Source organism: Podarcis raffonei, chromosome 9 (assembly GCF_027172205.1).
Source record: "Podarcis raffonei isolate rPodRaf1 chromosome 9, rPodRaf1.pri, whole genome shotgun sequence".
Taxonomy (NCBI): Eukaryota; Metazoa; Chordata; class Lepidosauria; order Squamata; family Lacertidae; genus Podarcis; species Podarcis raffonei.
Window position 1 is genome coordinate 74,739,192 of NC_070610.1, and position 18,509 is coordinate 74,757,700.

The 18,509-nt window shown below is 46.2% G+C and overlaps 1 protein-coding gene and 1 long non-coding RNA gene across 5 annotated transcripts; both read right to left on the bottom strand.

Moving 5' to 3' along the window:
- Positions 1–978: 978 nt before the first annotated feature.
- Positions 979–16,912, bottom strand: PANK2 (pantothenate kinase 2). Of its 4 annotated transcripts, none has more exons than XM_053402072.1 (7): positions 16,805–16,912; positions 8,938–9,290; positions 6,855–7,108; positions 5,975–6,151; positions 4,940–5,063; positions 2,325–2,450; positions 979–1,612 (listed from the first exon to the last, which is right to left on the bottom strand). In XM_053402072.1, exons 2-7 carry the CDS (start codon positions 9,214–9,216, stop codon positions 1,562–1,564), a joined length of 1,011 nt encoding a protein of 336 aa, XP_053258047.1. In that variant the 5' UTR covers positions 9,217–9,290; positions 16,805–16,912; the 3' UTR covers positions 979–1,561. The 4 variants fall into 4 exon arrangements, with proteins under 4 accessions (XP_053258047.1, XP_053258044.1, XP_053258046.1 ...); XM_053402069.1 differs by lacking the exon at positions 16,805–16,912 and adding an exon at positions 16,431–16,758; XM_053402071.1 differs by lacking the exon at positions 16,805–16,912 and having other exon boundaries at positions 9,087–9,193.
- LOC128420509 (uncharacterized) lies at positions 2,541–4,919 on the bottom strand. Its single transcript, XR_008332058.1, has 2 exons — positions 3,657–4,919; positions 2,541–3,291 (listed from the first exon to the last, which is right to left on the bottom strand). It is a non-coding gene; the product is annotated as an uncharacterized LOC128420509 (long non-coding RNA).
- Positions 16,913–18,509: the final 1,597 nt, after the last annotated feature.

The following is an 18,509-nucleotide window of genomic DNA, read 5'->3' on the forward strand; positions in this document are numbered from 1 at the left end:
GGCATTCCGCGGGCTCTTGAAGACTCACCTATTTAGACAAACGTTTCCTTCATCTCTTGCCTTGCTGCTTCAAAAGATGTTAATTACAGGTGTTTTATGTACTTGTTTTACTATGTGTTTTAATTACAGGCAGCTGTATTTTTTGTTTCATCCTTGTTATGATGCTGTCGGCTTTTATTTATTTGTGAACTGCCTTGGCATGTAAATTCTACTCGTAACAACTACAACAGATGCCCAATAACTGGGTCACGCAACCCACAGGTGGTCCATCTACAGCTCGCGGGCCTCAGGTAGCAGTGGCAGTATGGATGTTTGGTATGTGATGGTACAAGGAGGAGGGTCTGCAGTCTAGGCTGCAGCATGGGATCAGAGATGCACCCATGTCTGTTTCTGCTGGGCACATTGCTGCCTTGCTGGGGGGGGGGGAGTACTTCTAAGGCACAGGGGAAAGCATATCTTCTGAAGTGTAATCTGGAGCAAGGTTCCCCAAACTTGGATCTCCAGCTATTTTTGGACTACAATTCCCATCATTCCTAGCTAGCAGGACCAGTGGTCAGGAATTATGGAAACTGTAGTCCAAAAATAGCTGGAGACCTAAGTCTGAGAAACCCTGATCTAGAGCCATCTTCTTTGACCTTGGGTCCCCAGATGTTGTTGGACTACAACTTCCATCTGCCCCACCCATCTTAGCCAATGGTCAGGGTGATGGGAGTTGTAGTCCATTAACATTCTGGGAACCAGAGTGACTCTATGCTACATGATGGGCTCAGCTTGATGCCCACTTGCAGCCCGAAAAGATTGCTTCTGATCCCCACCCTCCCCTTCTTCAGAAGAAGGAAATTGACAGATTGTGTCGCCGTAACTGGGAATGCAGGCTTAAATCCTTCTCTTCCCCAGATCCCCTTCCTTCTCCCCAATTTCTTTACATGAACGCAAGCAGGAAAGCAATTTTCTTCAAAGCAATAAGGCTGCACACTGTTCTTTTTAAAAATAGATTTAATATCTCAAGTGTGTTTTCATATTCTACACAGTTCAGCGCTATGATGAAAATTAATAAGAGTCCATACAAGATTAGAAAGTTAAAAAAAACAGAACTTAAAAATAGGTTTTGAGCCGCCTCCGCCAACCTGGTGTCCTCCAAAAACAGCAGCTGCTGTCCAAAACTTACAGGGGCACCAGGCTGGCAAAGGCTGGTTTTCAGAACAGTACAACCTGTACCACCCATGCCCCTGACCCCCTCTCAGCCACCTCACGGCACGAGCTGCTCAAAGCAAGACTGATTGAACGTGTATTTTACCAGAGGCAAGACAAATACAGTTCGCATAAACAGATATAGGCTTCTTACAAACTAGTTTATATTCAGATTATGCTATTTAAAAAGCACACACACCTTTGTCCTTTTCGGCACTGATCGCGGAGGTCACTCACTATTTCTTCCTGTTATTTGTCAAACAGACAAGACCCCCCCCCCCCACTTACAAATAAAGCTAAATGAACAGAGATGTTCCCTTTGGTGTAGACGTTGCCAGCAGCAAAACCCGGGCCCAGGCTCCACCTCGAATCAGGATGTATTCAAAAGCTCCAAAAGAGCTCCAACCGCTCCAAAGTAGCCCTGTTTAAAAAAAAGGAACCAGCACAAACGCAAAGGATCAGATTGCTTGTCAAAATACACTTGCCCCAAAGATCAAGATTGGCCTATTTATTACTTTGATTTTAAAGTGATGGTAGTTTGCTTAGATATCCTTTAAAAGAAAAAAGAAAAAAAACACCACTATGTGTGACCACACCAAGCCAGAAAGGCAAACAAGGACCCTGTCACACACTTCCTCTGAGATTGGCCGAGTTCCTCCTCACAAGCCCCTCATATTCAGATGAACTCCTTGCTTTCAGTGTGTGTGTGGGGGGGGGCTTCTTTTTATTAAGTTCATCTCTCTCTCTCTCTCTCTCTCTCTCACTCACACACACACACACACACACACATATCTGAGTATTACCCCACTTCCTCCCCTCTTTGCTCCTTTTATATGACCTACTAAATTGCTATTCACCGCCCTGCATCCTCAGGATAGTTAAGCTCTAAATCCAGTTAATTATTATAATAATTACAAAGAGAGAGTTTCAGGATTACTGAACTGTCAGATTATGAGAGCCACAGCACTGAAATAAAAGATGGTAACAGGTCCCCCCCTTTCATTTATTCAAAAGATGGAAACAGTGGATAATCTATTTGCAGGGTGGTTACCACCCACCCTACCCCGCCTTGGCTATAGTTGGGGGGGAGGGAGAGAGGGAGGAAGAGCGCTTGCATTTCAGTGTGACTCTACCTCGTGTTCCAGAAACAGGGCCTTCAACTGCCCCTTTGACCAATAATCCAAAGCATACGCCAGAAACTTCATCGAGATTGTGTTGATACGCAAGAAGTTCCCCACGAAAACCACCCGATTAATGTTCTGCAAGAGGGGGAAGGAGTGTTAAGACTCTTGACATCTCTGTTCACAGTAACAAACACGCTTAAAACATGCACCCTGCCATTTCCTTGATTTAGTTTAGCCTTTGCCAACCTAGTGCAGCCCCCAATGTCGTTGGGCTACAACTCCCATCAGTCCCAGCTGGCTGGAGCTGTAGTCCATTCTATGGAGAGCACCAGGCTGCCGAAGGCCGATTTAGTTCTTGCCTTTGTGTCTCACTCAACGACCAACATTTCCCAGTAGTTTAAGTTAGTTAAGAGCATCATATCCCCCGAGCCCCACTTTGCACTGCTTTGCATTTCCAAGTTAGCACCAAGCTCAGGAGCTAAGCAATTATTAGAGGGTGCAAGCCTGGTCCAGATGGGAGAGAACAGATTGCGGTGTGGAAATTAGTTGCAGCAAAATGGGACAAGCTAGGATAGAGAACGAGATAATGAAGTGGGGGTCAGGCATCACAGAAGAGACGTTTGAGCAAAATAACTGAACAGATGATTCCTGGGGGTTTCTGCTGGTTTTCATCCTGTGGACAGAAAACGTTTTAAGATTGGTGGCCTTCAAGGTCCTGTCTTATTCCCTGGCTGAGCTACTGCTGATGGGCAAGTGTCAGTCACAGAATATTAACTGTCAGGGCGCCTGCTGTGAAGGTGGTGGCATGTTTGCTTTGGCAAGTAGGGATCAGTGGAGAGAGAACTGGGATCTAGGGACAGGAGAAGCTGTGCCCAGTAAGAGAGGGGGACTGGAGTGGTCAACGGTGGGTAGGGTGCTGTGAAGTTCACATCCTAGAGGAGAAATAAGTCAGCACAATATCTATTGTGCAAGCTACCTTGCAGAAGGTAGGACGCGGGTGGCGCTGTGGTTTAAACCACAGAGCTTAGGACTTGCCGATCAGAAGGTCGGTGGTTCGAATGCCCGCGATGGGGTGAGCTCCCGTTGCTCGGTCCCTGCTCCTGCCAACCTAGCATTTCAAAAGCACGTCAAAGTGCAAGTAGATAAATAGGTACCGCTCTGGCGGGAAGGTAAACGGCGTTTCCGTGCGCTGCTCTGGTTTGCCAGAAGCGGCTTAGTCATGCTGGCCACATGACCCGGAAGATGTATGCCGGCTCCCTCGGCCAGTAAAGCGAGATGAGTGCCGCAACCCCAGAGTCGGCCACGACTGGACCTAATGGTCAGGGGTCCCTTTACCTTTACCTTGCAGAAATAACTTCTGCATCAGCGACTCACCTTAAGACCTGGGGTGAAGGCAGGCAATTGAGATCAGGTAAAGCTGAAGTCCTGGCTGTTACCACTTTCCTCCTCTATCCCTTTCCTACCACAGTGTCACCTTTGCCTCTGGTTTTCCAATTATCCTTCACACCTCCTCTGAGTGTCCCCCAAAGGCTTCTCTTTGGAGCTGCTGTTATATCAGGCGATGGGTTACAGCGGCAGGGATGCTAGCCTTCCTTGCTGCGCCACGGATGCCCCAAGGCAAAAGATGAGAGGGCCTGGCTCTTTCATAGCCCTGTACAATGCTGCTTGACATGATTGCAACAAGGCAGCACTGTAAAGAAGCTGAAAGCACCAAGCTCGGGTAATGCCATGCAAGAAGCTGGGATAGGAGGAGTAACTCTTGCTGCAAGACAGCTTACTTCCTGGCCTGCTCCCTCTTCCTCGGCTGAAGTCCTCAGCCTCGAGAGGGAGTTTTATCCCTTTTAGAAGCAGCAGTGACTCCAAAGATCCTCCTGTCTGTCTCTCCTGACTACCCTCAGAAAAGGAAGCTCTCTGTACTGTTTACAATCTAACAGTGGGGTTCATCGGAAACCTGAAAACATTATTTAGCTTGGCTTGGAACAGGTTTACAATATCCCTAGTCAATGCTGCCCAGCACATCTCGACAGCAACAGGAAGTGGCTCAGAGGCATTGCTGGACCATTGTGCAGTGCAGGGCCTCAGAATCAGCAATTCTCACTGCTCATCGGAGCAAAAAGACAGCTCTTTACTCATTGTTCACATTCACACACAACGCTAAGCCAGACTCTCTGGTTTATCAGTGTTTATTGTGCATGCTGCCTGATCATTCTCACTTTGCTCCCCCCAACCCTAAACATGCCCCCCCCCGTGTGAAAGGAAGGCGGGAAACATTCAAAGCAGGGATCCTGGCTTTTGCTACTCCCTAAGAAGCCACAGCCAGCAAGCCAACCACAAACCACAGCTTAAGGGGCAGTTTGCTGACTGTGGTTTGTAAATGAGCAGCCAACCACCATCTTTCGTTCAGATGTAATGGGAAACCAAAGATTCCTGGTTTATTTATCCAGCTCATGGCAGGAGAGGAGCAAAGTGGGAAGCACAAAACAGTTGGCTGCTCATTCACGACAGACCACAACAAGACAGATAGTGCTTTCAGAAGGCATTCCCAGCTACCACCAACAGGACCGTGAGGAACTGAAAAGCACACACTTCCCTCGACTGGCTCCCCGGCTCCTCTCTTTCCATACCTCATTAAGCGCACACATCCGTGCTATGGAGCCGATGTTATTCGTGATGGTGATCAAAGCCGCTCTTGCCAAGTCTTCCTTGCTAGCTGCCTCTCGCTTCTCCTTGCTCATCATGTTTCCAAAGCTGGACAGAAAATTGTGCACAATTTTTCCCCCACCTAAAAATCCATTTACATGAGAAACATACGGGATTGCCAACTTTCAGTTCCTAGAATCAGAGTTGGAAGGGACCCAAGCATCATCTACTCCAACCCACTGAATCATCCTTGACAGACGGCCATCTTGCCTCAGCTTAAAAACCTCTAAGGAAGGATAGTCCACCACCTTTCGTGGGAGCGAGTCTATTCTACTGGGTCCACAGAAGCTTTTCCAAGAGTTGCTACCCAACACCCTCAGGATTAAGTGTGAATTTCCATGCATTCAGGTGCTGAGCTGAAGCCCCTTGCCAGTTAAAAGTGGCACTGGAGTGAAAGTTGGGCTAGTCCCATGCCTGATTCACTTCCCTCTTCCAAGCCCACACTTCCACAGGCTACAAGACAGGCTCATCAAGCCTGAGGAAGCCAGCAGTCTATAAACTGGGGAATATGGGCATAAGAACCTTAGAGACACAATTCTTCTCTTGGGTCCTATTGGTACTTCCTATGCTCATTCATCTGAAGCAAAATAAAGACAACCGCTGCTCTGTTTCAGGGTTGACACAAGTTTTCGTTTGTCTGATTCTTAGCTTACCCCATGTCAAAAGGATCTGGGCGAGCAAAACAATTAAATGCAGTGCACTACAATAGCTAAAAACATAAAAACTTAAGGAAGGCTCACGGCAGAATCAGACCAGAGACCCATCTAGTCTGCAGTAGCCAACTGGAAGCCTGCAAGGACATGAGCTCAACAGTGCTCTCCCAATTTGCAATTCCCAAAACTGACATTCAGAGGCTCATTCAGAATCCACCTTTTCCCAGGTTGCCAAAAACAAAGAGATGGGGAAAAGTTATTCAAGCTGCCTCATGCCCCCTACTGAAACACCAGGTGCGGCCTTACCTGGATGCTACCGTCCAACCGGGCAGCCCAAATCTCTCATAGTCTCCTCCGTAAATGTCCCGCACTAGTTTGTCCACTTTGGTGCTGTCCCCGTTGGCTGCCATTTCGAGGGCCTCTTCAAAGGTGGAGCAGCCAGTCAGCAGGCAGCAGAGACCAAAGAAGGTTCCTCCTCCAAGGCTAGCAAACAAACAAGACGCACAAATCACTTCTACCATCCTGTGAAAGCGCTGGGTGGAGCGGGAGGAGAAGACCAACAACTTGCAGGACAAGACGCCTGTGATTTAACCCAGCAAAAATGAAGTTAACTAGTTAATAGACAACGTCACGGCACAGGCCTCCATGCTAGCCTCATGAGGGATGTGAGGATGTGGCAAAATCCTTTATTTTTTTGCATCCTCACAGAGAAAAGGGAGCAGATGACACTCTTGCAGCTCAACCCGAGGCATGTTTTCTCCAAAATAAGTCCCATTGTGGTAAATAGGCCTTGCTGCCAGATGAACAGAACTGCAGCCTCAGCAGCTACAGTGGTACCTCGGGTTCAGATGCTTCAGGTTACAGACTCTGCTAACATGGAAGTAGTACCTCGGGTTAAGAACTTTGCTTCAGGATAAGAACAGAAATCGTGTGGCGGCGGCGCAGCGGCAGGCCCCATTAGCTAAAGTGGTACCTCAGGTTAAGAACAGTTTCAGGTTAAGAACGGACCTCCAGAACGAATTAAGTTCTTAACCCAAGGTACCACTGTACATGACGCAGCTGCACTGTGCCCATCTGACGCCAGAGGTATCACTTAGCCATGCACGTGGACTGCAAGTCTCTTGATTCGTGGACCCGACTCGCTTAGCAGATCTGAAAGGGAAAGCATTACGCTTTCAAAGCTCACCTGGTCCCAGTCACCCGCTTGTAATCGTCTTTAGAATAGACGGCCAGGATGCTGACCCCGGAGCCAATGTTCACCAGCAGAAGAGGGTAGGGGTTCTCCAAGTTGAAGGGGAGCTTCTGGCACTTCTCGGGATCGGTTGGGTTCTCAAAATAGTAGCACTCCGAGTGTCCGTTGAACCCAACCGAATCAATGTACAGCACTCCTCTAATAAGGCAGTCCAGTTCATCCATTTTGCGAAGCTGGAGGTCACTCACCTGTTTGGAGAAACAAGCTTTGAAGAAAACTAGATATTGAAACACTCCAAGGAAGTCCTGGAGAGTTTCATCAAGCAGCTTACAGGTCCCACCCCCCTTCCATTCTCTCTCAGCACCTAGGAACACTGGCCAACCACAAATGAGGACCCTTTGAGTTTCAGTATTAGAAATGGCAAAGCCTGAAAGTTCACCACCATCAATGCTAGCAAAATGGGCTTATTCAAACCTATGCCAGTTTGCTAAACCGGCAAACAATTATTTGCTTTGATGAAAGGTGGGTTATTGGGGGGGCATGCTTATTATAAGCTGATTCTATTGCTTTTATGAACTGTATGTGTTTTAAAGCATCTCTGAGGGCCCTGGCAACTGCTGGGTAAAAATAGCTTAATAAAATAAACCGAGTCCAGTAACTGCAAACTAACAGAGGAGTTGAGGCAAATGGAGAAATGGGGCAAACAGCCATGAGGCAAAGGAACGGCAGCCCTCACGGAGGATTATGATTTAGGCTCTCTGAAACCAAACACCAGTAGCTTAGCCACAGCGCTGAAGTCTGATTTCATGAAGGTTTAATCTCTGGAAACTGAAAAACAGGATGGGCAGGACAGTAGAAGAAACACACACACAAAACAGGAAACATCTAATGATGTAAACAAAAACAAAAGAGACAGAGAAACATAGTTCAAAGATGCTGGAAAGAATGAGAGTTGATTGTTAAATTAGCCCACATTTAACTATCAACATTCATCCTTCCCAGCAAATATGAGATACAATTCTCTCTTTTTTTTCTTTTTCTTTTTTGTTTAGAACGAGGGAGGAAGCAGCTGAGAAGCAAAGGTCTGTTGAATACACCAAATTCTATGATTCACAGTGAAATCATAGGCATGCCGTAAACCAGCACCGCTGCCTAATGAATGAAGAACAGCTGCTGAAGCAGACATGGAGAGGATGCAAAGGAACTCCTTTCACTGCTTTCCCCCTCACTTGTCTTTGGTTACCTAAGAAAGCATTTCTAACATGGTTCTGATCAGCAGCATTCTGTGCGCACACCAAACCTGCAACCCAACGGTGAAGCCAACGCAGTCACCACTACAATCAGTGCAATACAAACTCTTTAGTCAGCTGTCCTACATTAAGCCAGCCTTCACCAACCTGGTGCTCTCCAGATATTTTGGACTACAACTGCTATCCGCACGAGCCAATGTGAGTTGTAGTCCAAAATACCTAGAGAGTAACAGAGGCTGACGAAGGCAGTGTTAAGATCCTGAAGAGATGGCAATGATGGAGCAGCAATAGCTGGCAGAATCATCTTGCTCACAGAGTTTTTCTCATGGAAGTTTTGTTTCATGGAATGCAAGAACAATGTTAAAGTTTGCATCTAGCAAACCAGGGACTCGGCTACACTGGTTAATTATAACATTATAAGGGCGTTACAGAAATGTGATACCAGAGGACGCTGTAGAGCAGCAATCCATCACCAATGGCCAATTGCATTGAGAGCTAAATTTTAAAGCATTTTTATAGCATTTTTCATATCAGTGTAGATAAAGCCCAGCCCTTCAAATGCTGCTGAACTACAACTCCCATCAGCCCCAACCAGCATGGCCAATGGCCAGGAATGATGGGAGTTGTAGTTCAGCAACATTTATCGGGCCAAAAGCTTCTCACACCTGGCAGAGACCAACTTCACACTGCCCTTACACTCAAATCAGGGAACAGCATTACAAAAGAGAGCTGCTGCAGAGGTTATGAAGACATGCAGCACCTCTGTTTTGCAAGCTTTAACCATGTGCTATAGCAGCTTAAAAATATATAAGCCAAAAATTGCATACTGTGCGAAAGTCCTGCTCAAATTTATATGCTCCACCTCCTGTGGCACATAAGGTAGTGTGGAGGCTTGAGAAGTGCTTTTCGCTGCCCATTTGAATAAAAGCAGGCATGTCATGAGTAGGGAAGCGTATAAAGTGCAGATTGCCTTTACGTCCACACAGCATAAGGTCCTTTAGCTCAAGGTGAACATCCCGAATGCCTGTAGAGCCATAGGCAGTGTGGGAGGTCAGGTATTTCCGAATGCTCTTCAGATTCTCCACTTCCTCTTCTTCCTCCTCCATGGTGATGTCTTTTGGTTCAAAATACACTAGCTTCACCAGGGTCCCTCCAATATCCAAGCCAAACCAAGGAAAGACTGAAAGGAATAAGGGAGAAAAGGGATCATTACAAGAGTGGTGTTTTATTATACAATCATACCTCGGGTTACAGCCGCTTCAGGTTGTGTAATGGGTTACTTCTGGGTTTCAGCAGTCACTAAATCACACTTTGCGCATGCGCAGAAGCACCGAATCACAACCCGTGCATGTGCAGATTGCGAACGTGCATCCCGCACGGATCACATTCGCAACCCGAGCATCCACTGTACATTTCTAAAGAGACTAAACTGATCTTGCAATTTTATGCTGCGAACTGCCCCGAGATCTACGGATGAAGGGCGGTATACAAATTTAATAAATAAAAATAAAACCCAGTTGCCGCCCCCCAGTTGACAAGGGCTCACCCCAACCACTTGCTGAACTGTCATGACACCGCAGAATGTTCACATACATTCTAGCATCAACACATGAATTAGAAACTTGGCAAAGCTACATGGTTTCTGCCACATTAGGAAAAGAACTGCAAATGCATAAGAGAAAGGAAGTTGGGGGTGGGCAAGAAGGCTGAGCGTTGGGAAGCTGAGTGGAAAGAGAGTCTAAAGGAAAAAGTGCACAAAACACACATCAAGTACAAAATCAACAGAATTTATTAACACCCTCTGCAGACAAAACGACTAGTTTTATTACCAAAGCCAGGTGTGGAAGATCTGATCATTCCAATGTTCAAGGCTGGAAATGCCTGCTATAAGTAACTAATTTGAACAGTTCTTTGTTTTTACATTTATACCCAAACTTCTGACCTGGCAAGGCCTGCCCATTAGCTAAACGTACATGGTGTATAAATCCATATATGCCAACCAGCTGTTCCTGACTAACCCATTGAAATAAATAGCACTACAGATAGTGACTGTAAACTACAATTACCGCTCCAGATTACCCCCCCCCCAAAACCATGCTATTAATGAGACAGTCAGTAAACCAGAATGAAGGTGGTTGCAAGTGATGTTACCAGGTCACCTGTTTCTCAAAATCAAAGCTAAAACAACAGTTCAGGAAACTACCCCAAGCACATATTAATGGCCGTGTTAAGAACTATTTGTTGCTGTTCTAGCATAAGAAGAGCGGAAATTAGAAGCATTAAGTACATTTGCCAGAGTGAGAAATGCATTCTCCCTCGCTTCCTCTGCGGCCACGTACAGAAGAGGTATTAAATGCTGCTTCCTAGATTCACAAGGATTCCTAAAAGAAGCCAATGTTTAAAACGGGAGAAGAACATTTCAAGGGCAACGTTGCCTTGCGGTAATTTTCTTGGTGGAGCCACGTACCAGTGGTTGGCAGGGCCACAGCTGTTTCTGGACTACAACTCCTATCATCCCTAGCTAGCAGGACCAGTGGTCAGGGATGATGGGAACTGTAGTCTGAAAACAGCTGGAGACCCAAGTTTGGGAAACCCCAATCTATTTTTTTTAAAAGATATTTATTAAATTTTCCAACCTTTTATACAAACAAAAACAAACAAACAAAGAGATTTTAAAAAACCACATATAGTTCATAAAGCATACTTTTCAATAACAAATTTCTCTGACCTCCTCATACCTCCCCTTCTTGTATTCCATTTAAGATTATTTGTTCAGCAAATCCTTAACTTAAAGCATTACAGCTTATAATATTACCTTATTTTCCAAACCCTTTTTTCCCATCCATGTTCCTTTATATCATTACAGCTAGAAACCACTCAATTTCAATCCAACACCATTCAGCATTCCTTAATTTTACAATATTTCTGTAAATAGTCCTTAATTTTTTTCCAGTCTTCTTCTGCCGACTCTTCTCCCTGGTCACGGATTCTGCTCGTCATTTCTGCCAATCCCATACAGTCGATCAGTTTCATCTGCCATTCTTCCAGAGTGGGTAGATCTTGCGTCTTCCAATACTTTGCAATAAGTATTCTTGCTGCTGTTGTAGCATACATGAAAAAAGTTCTGTCCTTCTTTGGCACCACTTGGCCGGCCATGCCCAAGAGAAAGGCCTCTGGTTTCTTCAAGAAGGTATATTTAAATACCTTTTTCAATTCATTATATATCATTTCCCAGAAAGCCTTAATCCTGGGACACGTCCACCAAAGGTGAAAGAATGTACCTTCATTTTCCTTACATTTCCAACATTTATTGTCGGGCAAATGGTAGATTTTTGCAAGCTTGACTGGGGTCATGTACCAGGGAAACCCCAATCTAGTTCAACCCCCTGCAATGCAAGACTATGCAGCTGTCCCTTATGGGGATCGAACCTGAAACCTTGGCATTATCAGCACCATGCTCTAACCAACTGAGCTGTCTAGCTGAAGCAGGGCTAGACACCAGCAGCCCTCTCACACTGTCATTCCCAGCACCTGGCATTCAGAGGCATGAGACACGGGTAGGCAAACTAAGGCCCGGGAGCCGGATGCGGCCCAATCACCTTCTAAATCCTGCAGACAGTCCAGGAATCATTGTGTTTTTACATGAGTAGAGTGTTTAAAATGCATCCCTGGGTTATTGGTGGGGCATAGGAAGAGCCAGTGTGGTGTAGTGGTTAAGAGCGGTGGATTCGTAATCTGGGGAACCAGGTTCGCGTCCCCGCTCCTCCACATGCAGCTGCTGGGTGACCTTGGGCCAGTCACACTTCTCTGAAGTCTCTCAGCCCCACTCACCTCACAGAGTGTTTGTTGTGGGGGAGGAAGGGAAAGGAGAATGTTAGCCGCTTGGAGACTCCTGAAGGGGAGTGAAAGGCGGGGTATCAAATCCAAACTCTTCTTCTTCATTTCCCCCCCCCCAAAAAAAATTTAGTCCGGCCCCCCACAAGGTCTGAGGGACGGTGGACTGGCCCCCTGCTGAAAAAGTTTGCTGACCCCTGCACGAGGCCTCTGAGACTGGAAACAGGAACACAGCCATCATGACTAGCAGTCATTGATAGCTTTAGACTCCATGGATTGATCTAACCCCCTTTTTAAAGCCACGCACAAACTGGCAGCCATCGTCACATTTTGCAGAAGTCAATTCCATCGTTTCACTATGTGCTGTGTAAAGAAGTTCCTCACTGTGTTTGCCTTGAGTCCCCCAGCAGTCAACTTCGTTGGTCGACTCCAAGTTGTAGTAACATGGGAGACAGAGGAGGACATCACTGAGAGGCAACGGGACTTACAAATCAAATGTCCCTTCCACGACTGTGCCTAAAGGAACACTCTTACTCCAAATTCCTGCTGGTCCACTTTCCATTTGAATCTGGGGCTATGTTTCCCAAAGACCACAATTTTGGTCTTGCACAACTTACACTTATACAAAATACTCTTGTTTTTAAAACAACTTGTCTTCCTGATTCTTTTACACACAAAGAACACTACTGCTGCATGTGCCTTTGAAGTCTGGCGGTGGGGGACGACTGGCAAGAACTAGCAACTTCCACTGTCAGGATCCCCACGATCCTCCAGCCTCTCTGTTTTAGGACGTGTGATCTCCCCCTAGCCAGTGCTGGCGCACAAATCAATTCTGCATGAGGATGGTGGGGTGGAAAGGGATACTATCTCCAACCAAGACATTTTCTTGGCAGAAGGTAAGGATAATGACTTGCAGCCATTGTACTTTCAGGCTCAGTTACTCCAATCCTGCCTCACGTATAAAATGAATTCATCCCACAAGCTGGCCTCCACTGAAGGCCTGCAATATATCTGCTTTGTGACATTCCATTGGCTAGACCTTTTTTCTTTTTTTTTAATAGCAGGAAAAACAGACCCAGCTGCATTGCATTTCTTTGAGAGAGGGACTTTTATGAAGGGGGCTCCAATTCTTTTATAGGAGCTGCATTTTTATAGGAACTGTGTCTCATTCTTCTTCTTTGGCGATCACTCGTAGCCGAGTAAGATTGTCTTCCATGAATACAGTTTTAACGGTGTATTCGTATGTGACTATGGAGGCCAATTCTGGATCCACACATCCTTCCACAGTGGGGACATAGGTTTCCAGGTGGGAGTTGATCATGGTGTGGATTTGCCTAGTGTGCCTTCCTCTTAGCACGTTTCTCCCTTGCGTCCTGAGTTTGAGCGTCTTCAAAGCCCACGACACCTTTGGTAAAGGCTGTTCTCCAACTGGAGCGCTCGCAGGCCAGAGTTTCCCAATTGTCGTTGTTTATACTACATTTTTAAAGATTTGCCTTGAGAGTGTCTTTAAACCTCTTTTGTTGTCCACCGACATTACACTTTTCATTCAAAAGTTGGGAATAGAGTAGTTCATTGGAAGACAATAATCTGAAAAGCATGACCATATGAACAACATGTGTCTCATATCTTTTTAAAATATATTTTATACATATGTGTGTCTCATATCAGGCATTAACATAGAATTGTAGCGTTGGAAGGTATCCAAGGGTCATCTAGTCCAACCCCCTGCAATGAAGGAATCTCAACTAATACATGACAGATGGCCATCCAACCTCTGCTTAAAAACCTCCAAGGAAGGAGTCATTTGTTTTGCTTCTACCTGTGCTGAGTACCTAGACTGTCATCAAGCATGCACAAAAAGCCATTTCCACACCATCACAACTGCCATGCATATGTAGCTTTATGTAGACATGATTCCTACCAACAAAATGTTTTACTTCTCAGGTAGGAAAGATGCCCGAGAACCTTATATACCAAATGCTCAGGTGCAAGTGAGGAAAAGGCTAGATTTACCAAAATGGCTTCAAATCACACTTTAAAAAACCTAAACCTTCAGAACATATTGAACTGCATCATCTAGTATCACCCCAGAAACTGCCTGAATAGTATTTACAGATGTGCAACATGATTAACAGCTGTATCCCAGCAAGGATAATGATCAAGCACAATTCAGGCAGATTTGTGTGTCTGGCATAATTTTTTGCATGACTAACAGCATTCAAACAAGCAACAGTCCTGAGATGCAGAAAACTGCAGCTAAACCAAAGAAACAAATTTTCCCAGCCCCTGTGCCAGGGCCTCCATTTTCTTTGCAGTTTATCAGCTGCAGCAGGAGGATTTGCAATTATGTAATTATTTCATCAACCTAACATTCAGATAGTTGGTGAAGGGGGATATAGGGAGCCGCTGAAAATATGCAAAGCAACCCTTTGAACACAGCAAACCAGGCACGATTTCTGCAGCTAAGTGTCAACATCCCTTTCAGCTCGAATTAATTGCAACATGCAACTGCACAAGAAAGGCAGTCTTATGGCATCGTTTCTTGAACCCCATTTGCAACAATGACACCCCGTCAGCTCCTTCCCCCTTTTACTTTCTCCTTTTGCACCTTCACTGAGATTTTGCCCTACTCAAGACCTCCAGCAAACATCTGCCAACCTTATCTAGGCATTTCCCACTGAACACCACCACTTCCTCTAAATCAGAATGTGGCAACTGGGGCTGATGGGACTTGCAATCCAAAACATTTTGAGGGCACCAAGTTGCAGAAGGCAGGGCTAGCTCATAAACATATTCTTTTTTGAAAAAAGCCACACTCTTTTCAACTCTAGACTGATTAAACCAGAAGAGCATCTAGCCCTAGTTCTCGAGCTACAAACACAAGATTCTTCTGTAATAATTATGGACAGGCTCAAGATTCAGAGTCAGCTTTTTCATGCCTGCCATCCTGATAGAAGCCTCATGTTTATTCAGACAATGAATTCCAGAGTTTTTCAGCTTGCTGACATCTTGTACATTCAGGAAAAATAGCCACATAAACCTGTTTCAGCAAACGATCTCATGGCATCATTTAAGATAAATGAGTTTCTTATGGCGTAAGCCATGTGGCATCCATTATATGCACAGAATGAACAAGATGGCAGTGGTGTAATGTCAGATACAGAATTGGTCTTCAAAATGAGATTTTTAAAAAATGCACACGTACTAAAGTTGGTGATGCCATACATGAGTCCATTGTTTATGTATTTTAAAAAATCTCATCTAGAAACAAGATTTCCTCTGTTAGACTTATGAAAGTCCATGAATGTGTAGTATATAAATACGCAGGGCATTCTTCACACAGAATCTCATAGCACTGTTTCACAGTATTTTAGCTGATTCCCTGCCTCTGCATTACACTAAGCTTTCATCTCTGGGTTCCTCAACCATCTGAGGTACAAGTGGCTACCAGCAACAGAGTTCTCTAAATAGTGGCTCCCCTGCAACTGTAAAAGGCCTCCCCTCTGCCTTTTAATGCCATTCCATTTGGTTTATCTGCACTGGGTTTGTTAGGTTTACAGTAGTACCTCGGGTTAAGAACTTAATTCGTTTTGGAGGTCTGTTCTTAACCTGAAACTGTTCTTAACCTGAAGCACCACTTTAACTAATGGGGCCTCCTGCTGCTGCCGCACTGCCGCTGCACGATTTCTGTTCTCATCCTGAAGCAAAGTTCTTAACCCGAGGTAATATTTCTGGGTTAGCGGAGTCTGTAGCCTGAAGCGTATGTAACCTGAAGCGTATGTAACCCGAGGTACCACTGTAGATGTAATCCGCAGCAGGAGCAGTACATAGCCAGTATACTACTTTAAATTACTACACTGTACTTTATTTTTGCTTTCTGCATTTTCAAATTGTTTAAGCTTCATCGGGTTCTAGTTACAGGTAGGTAGCCAGGTTGGACTGCCATAGTTGGAACAAAATAAAAAAAATCCTTCCAGTAGCACCTTAAATACCAATAACAAACTTAGTTGGTCTCTAAGGTGCTACAGGAAGGAATTTTTTTATTTTGCTTCAATTTCATGGGGTTGTCCTGACACTAAAATGGACCTGAGGAAGGGAGGGAGGGAGAGAAAAAAGGTGGGCTGCAAATGCAGTAAGAGAGATAAAATGGAGGTGGAAGGAAGTCAGAACAATAAGGTAACAATGTGAAATCCGATCCTACCCTGAAAAGAGCAAAATATGGTTCCTCATTTTATCTTTTTGAGGGTTTTGGGGTTTTTTACACAATCTAGCGGTGTATAAATTTCATGAAATAATTAAATCGAATGCAAATTTAATCAACAAACATTAATATAATTTTAATAATAATAAATGAAAGCTCAAGACAAGCCATGCCTAGTTATTTGATAGGGAGCCCCGCCCTAACCCCGCGAGGCCCCTCCCCCTCTCCAGGCCCCGCCCTCCCGGACAAGCCCCGCCCCTCCGGCGCCCCCTAGCAGCCACTCACGAGGGCGGTTCTTGCGGAGGGAGTCGAGGCGCGGCCGGGGGGCGGGGCCAGCGCGCTCCTCGCGACGCTCCGCGGCCTCCGCCTTTCCAGAGGCGCCGTTGCGCCGCCGCCCGGCCAGGGCCGCAGGGGCGGGGCTTCGCCTCAGCCGTTGCTCCGCGGGGGGTCCGGCCTCGCGCCCCGACGCCATGGCGCCCGGGGGCGGCGGCCTCGCCTCCTCTCCCTCCTCGCCGCTTCCATTCTGCAGCGGCTCCATCCGCAACGCGGCCCCATTCGCCGCGGAAACGGCGGGCACTGCGCTTGCGCCGAACGCCTTCGCCGCCGCCTCCTCCCCTCCGCGAAACCTTGAGGGGTGGGGGAAGAAGCAAACCGCCTACCAATCAGAGCTTTCCTTGCGCGGAGCGACGGGCGAAAATGTCCAATGCGGCTTTGCGAAGTCTTCCAAGGGGTGGGCGCAAAAAAAAGAGAGATCCAAATCCCTCCAATGAATGGCAAGGGAGAACGAATCACGCCAATGAAAAGCCGCCGATTCAAGGAGCCAACCCACACGCACGCAAATACAGGTACAACAGGGCCTCAAGAGGCGGGACGTGTAACGGAATCGTCGTAGCCAACCGGCTCCTCCGGAAGGGAGAGCGACGGGCCTATCCTCCACTGAGAAAGAAGGATTGTCGACAAAAGGGCGGAGCTAGCGGACGAATGGCACATCGGGTAGCCATGGCTACCCAGCAAGGAGAGATTTGGGGCGCGCGGGGTGGGGGTTGGTATGTTCAGATTTCAAGTGAGGAAATTGATGAAAAAGAAAATAAACATCAAAGAGTGTGAGGAAAAAGCACTTGACGACGTTATCCCAGTAAAACACGCAGCAACGCTAATTAGCGCATTCAGACGTGCACATGAGGTGGTGGTTTCACGTGTATTATGGTTACATTTATATCGCGCCTTTCATCACCAATGAGCTCAAGGGCGGCATGCAGCATTGCCTCCTTCCCACTTCATCCTCACACCAGCCCTGTGAGGTAGGCTATCTTGCCACCTCAGTACCTAATGAAACACTTCCCCCCACCCATATGTACCTCTAGGGGACCTGCCCTAATGTCAAGAGGCAGCAAGTTCCAAAGGGCAGGTGCAGCTACACTGGGAGTGCATTATGCAGCACTTGTAAAAGCACACACTATGGCAAGTTCTTAAAGAAATGGGAGTGCCTGATCACCTCATCTGTCTCCTGAGAAATCTCTATGTGGGACAAGAAGCTATAGTTAGAACTGGATATGAAGCAACTGATTGGTTCAAAATTGGGAAAGGAGTAGGACAAGGCTGTATATTGTCTCCCTGCTTATTCAACTTATATGCAAAATTCATCATGCGAAAGGCTGGGCTGGATGAATCCCAAGCCGGAATTAAGATTGCCGGAAGAAATATCAACAACCTCAGATATGCAGATGTCACAACCTTGATGGCAGAAAGTGAGGAGGAATTAAAGAACCTTTTAATGAGGGTGAAAGAGGAGAGCGCAAAATATGGTCTGAAACTCAAAATCAAAAAAACGAAGATCATGGCCACTGGTCCCATCACCTCCTGGCAAATAGAAGGGGAAGAAATGGAGGCAGTGAGAGATTTTACTTTCTTGGGCTCCATGATCACGGCAGATGGTGACAGCAGCCACGAAATTAAGAGACGCCTGCTTCTTGGGAGAAAAGCAATGACAAACCTAGACAGCATCTTAAAAAGTAGAGACATCACCTTGCCAACAAAGGTCCGTATAGTAAAAGGTATGGTTTTCCCAGTAGTGATGTATGGAAGTGAGAGCTGGACCATGGGTGATTGCTGAAGAATTGATGCTTTTGAATTCTGGTGCTGGAGGAGACTCTTGAGAGTCCCATGGACTGCAAGAAGATCAAACCTATCCATTCTGAAGGAAATCAGCCCTGAGTGCTCATTGGAAGGACAGATCCTGAAGCTGAGGCTCCAAGACTTTGGCCACCTCATGAGAAGAGAAGACTCCCTGGAAAAGACCCTGATGTTGGGAAAGATGGAGGGCACAAAGAGAAGGGGACGGCAGAGGACGAGATGGTTGGACAG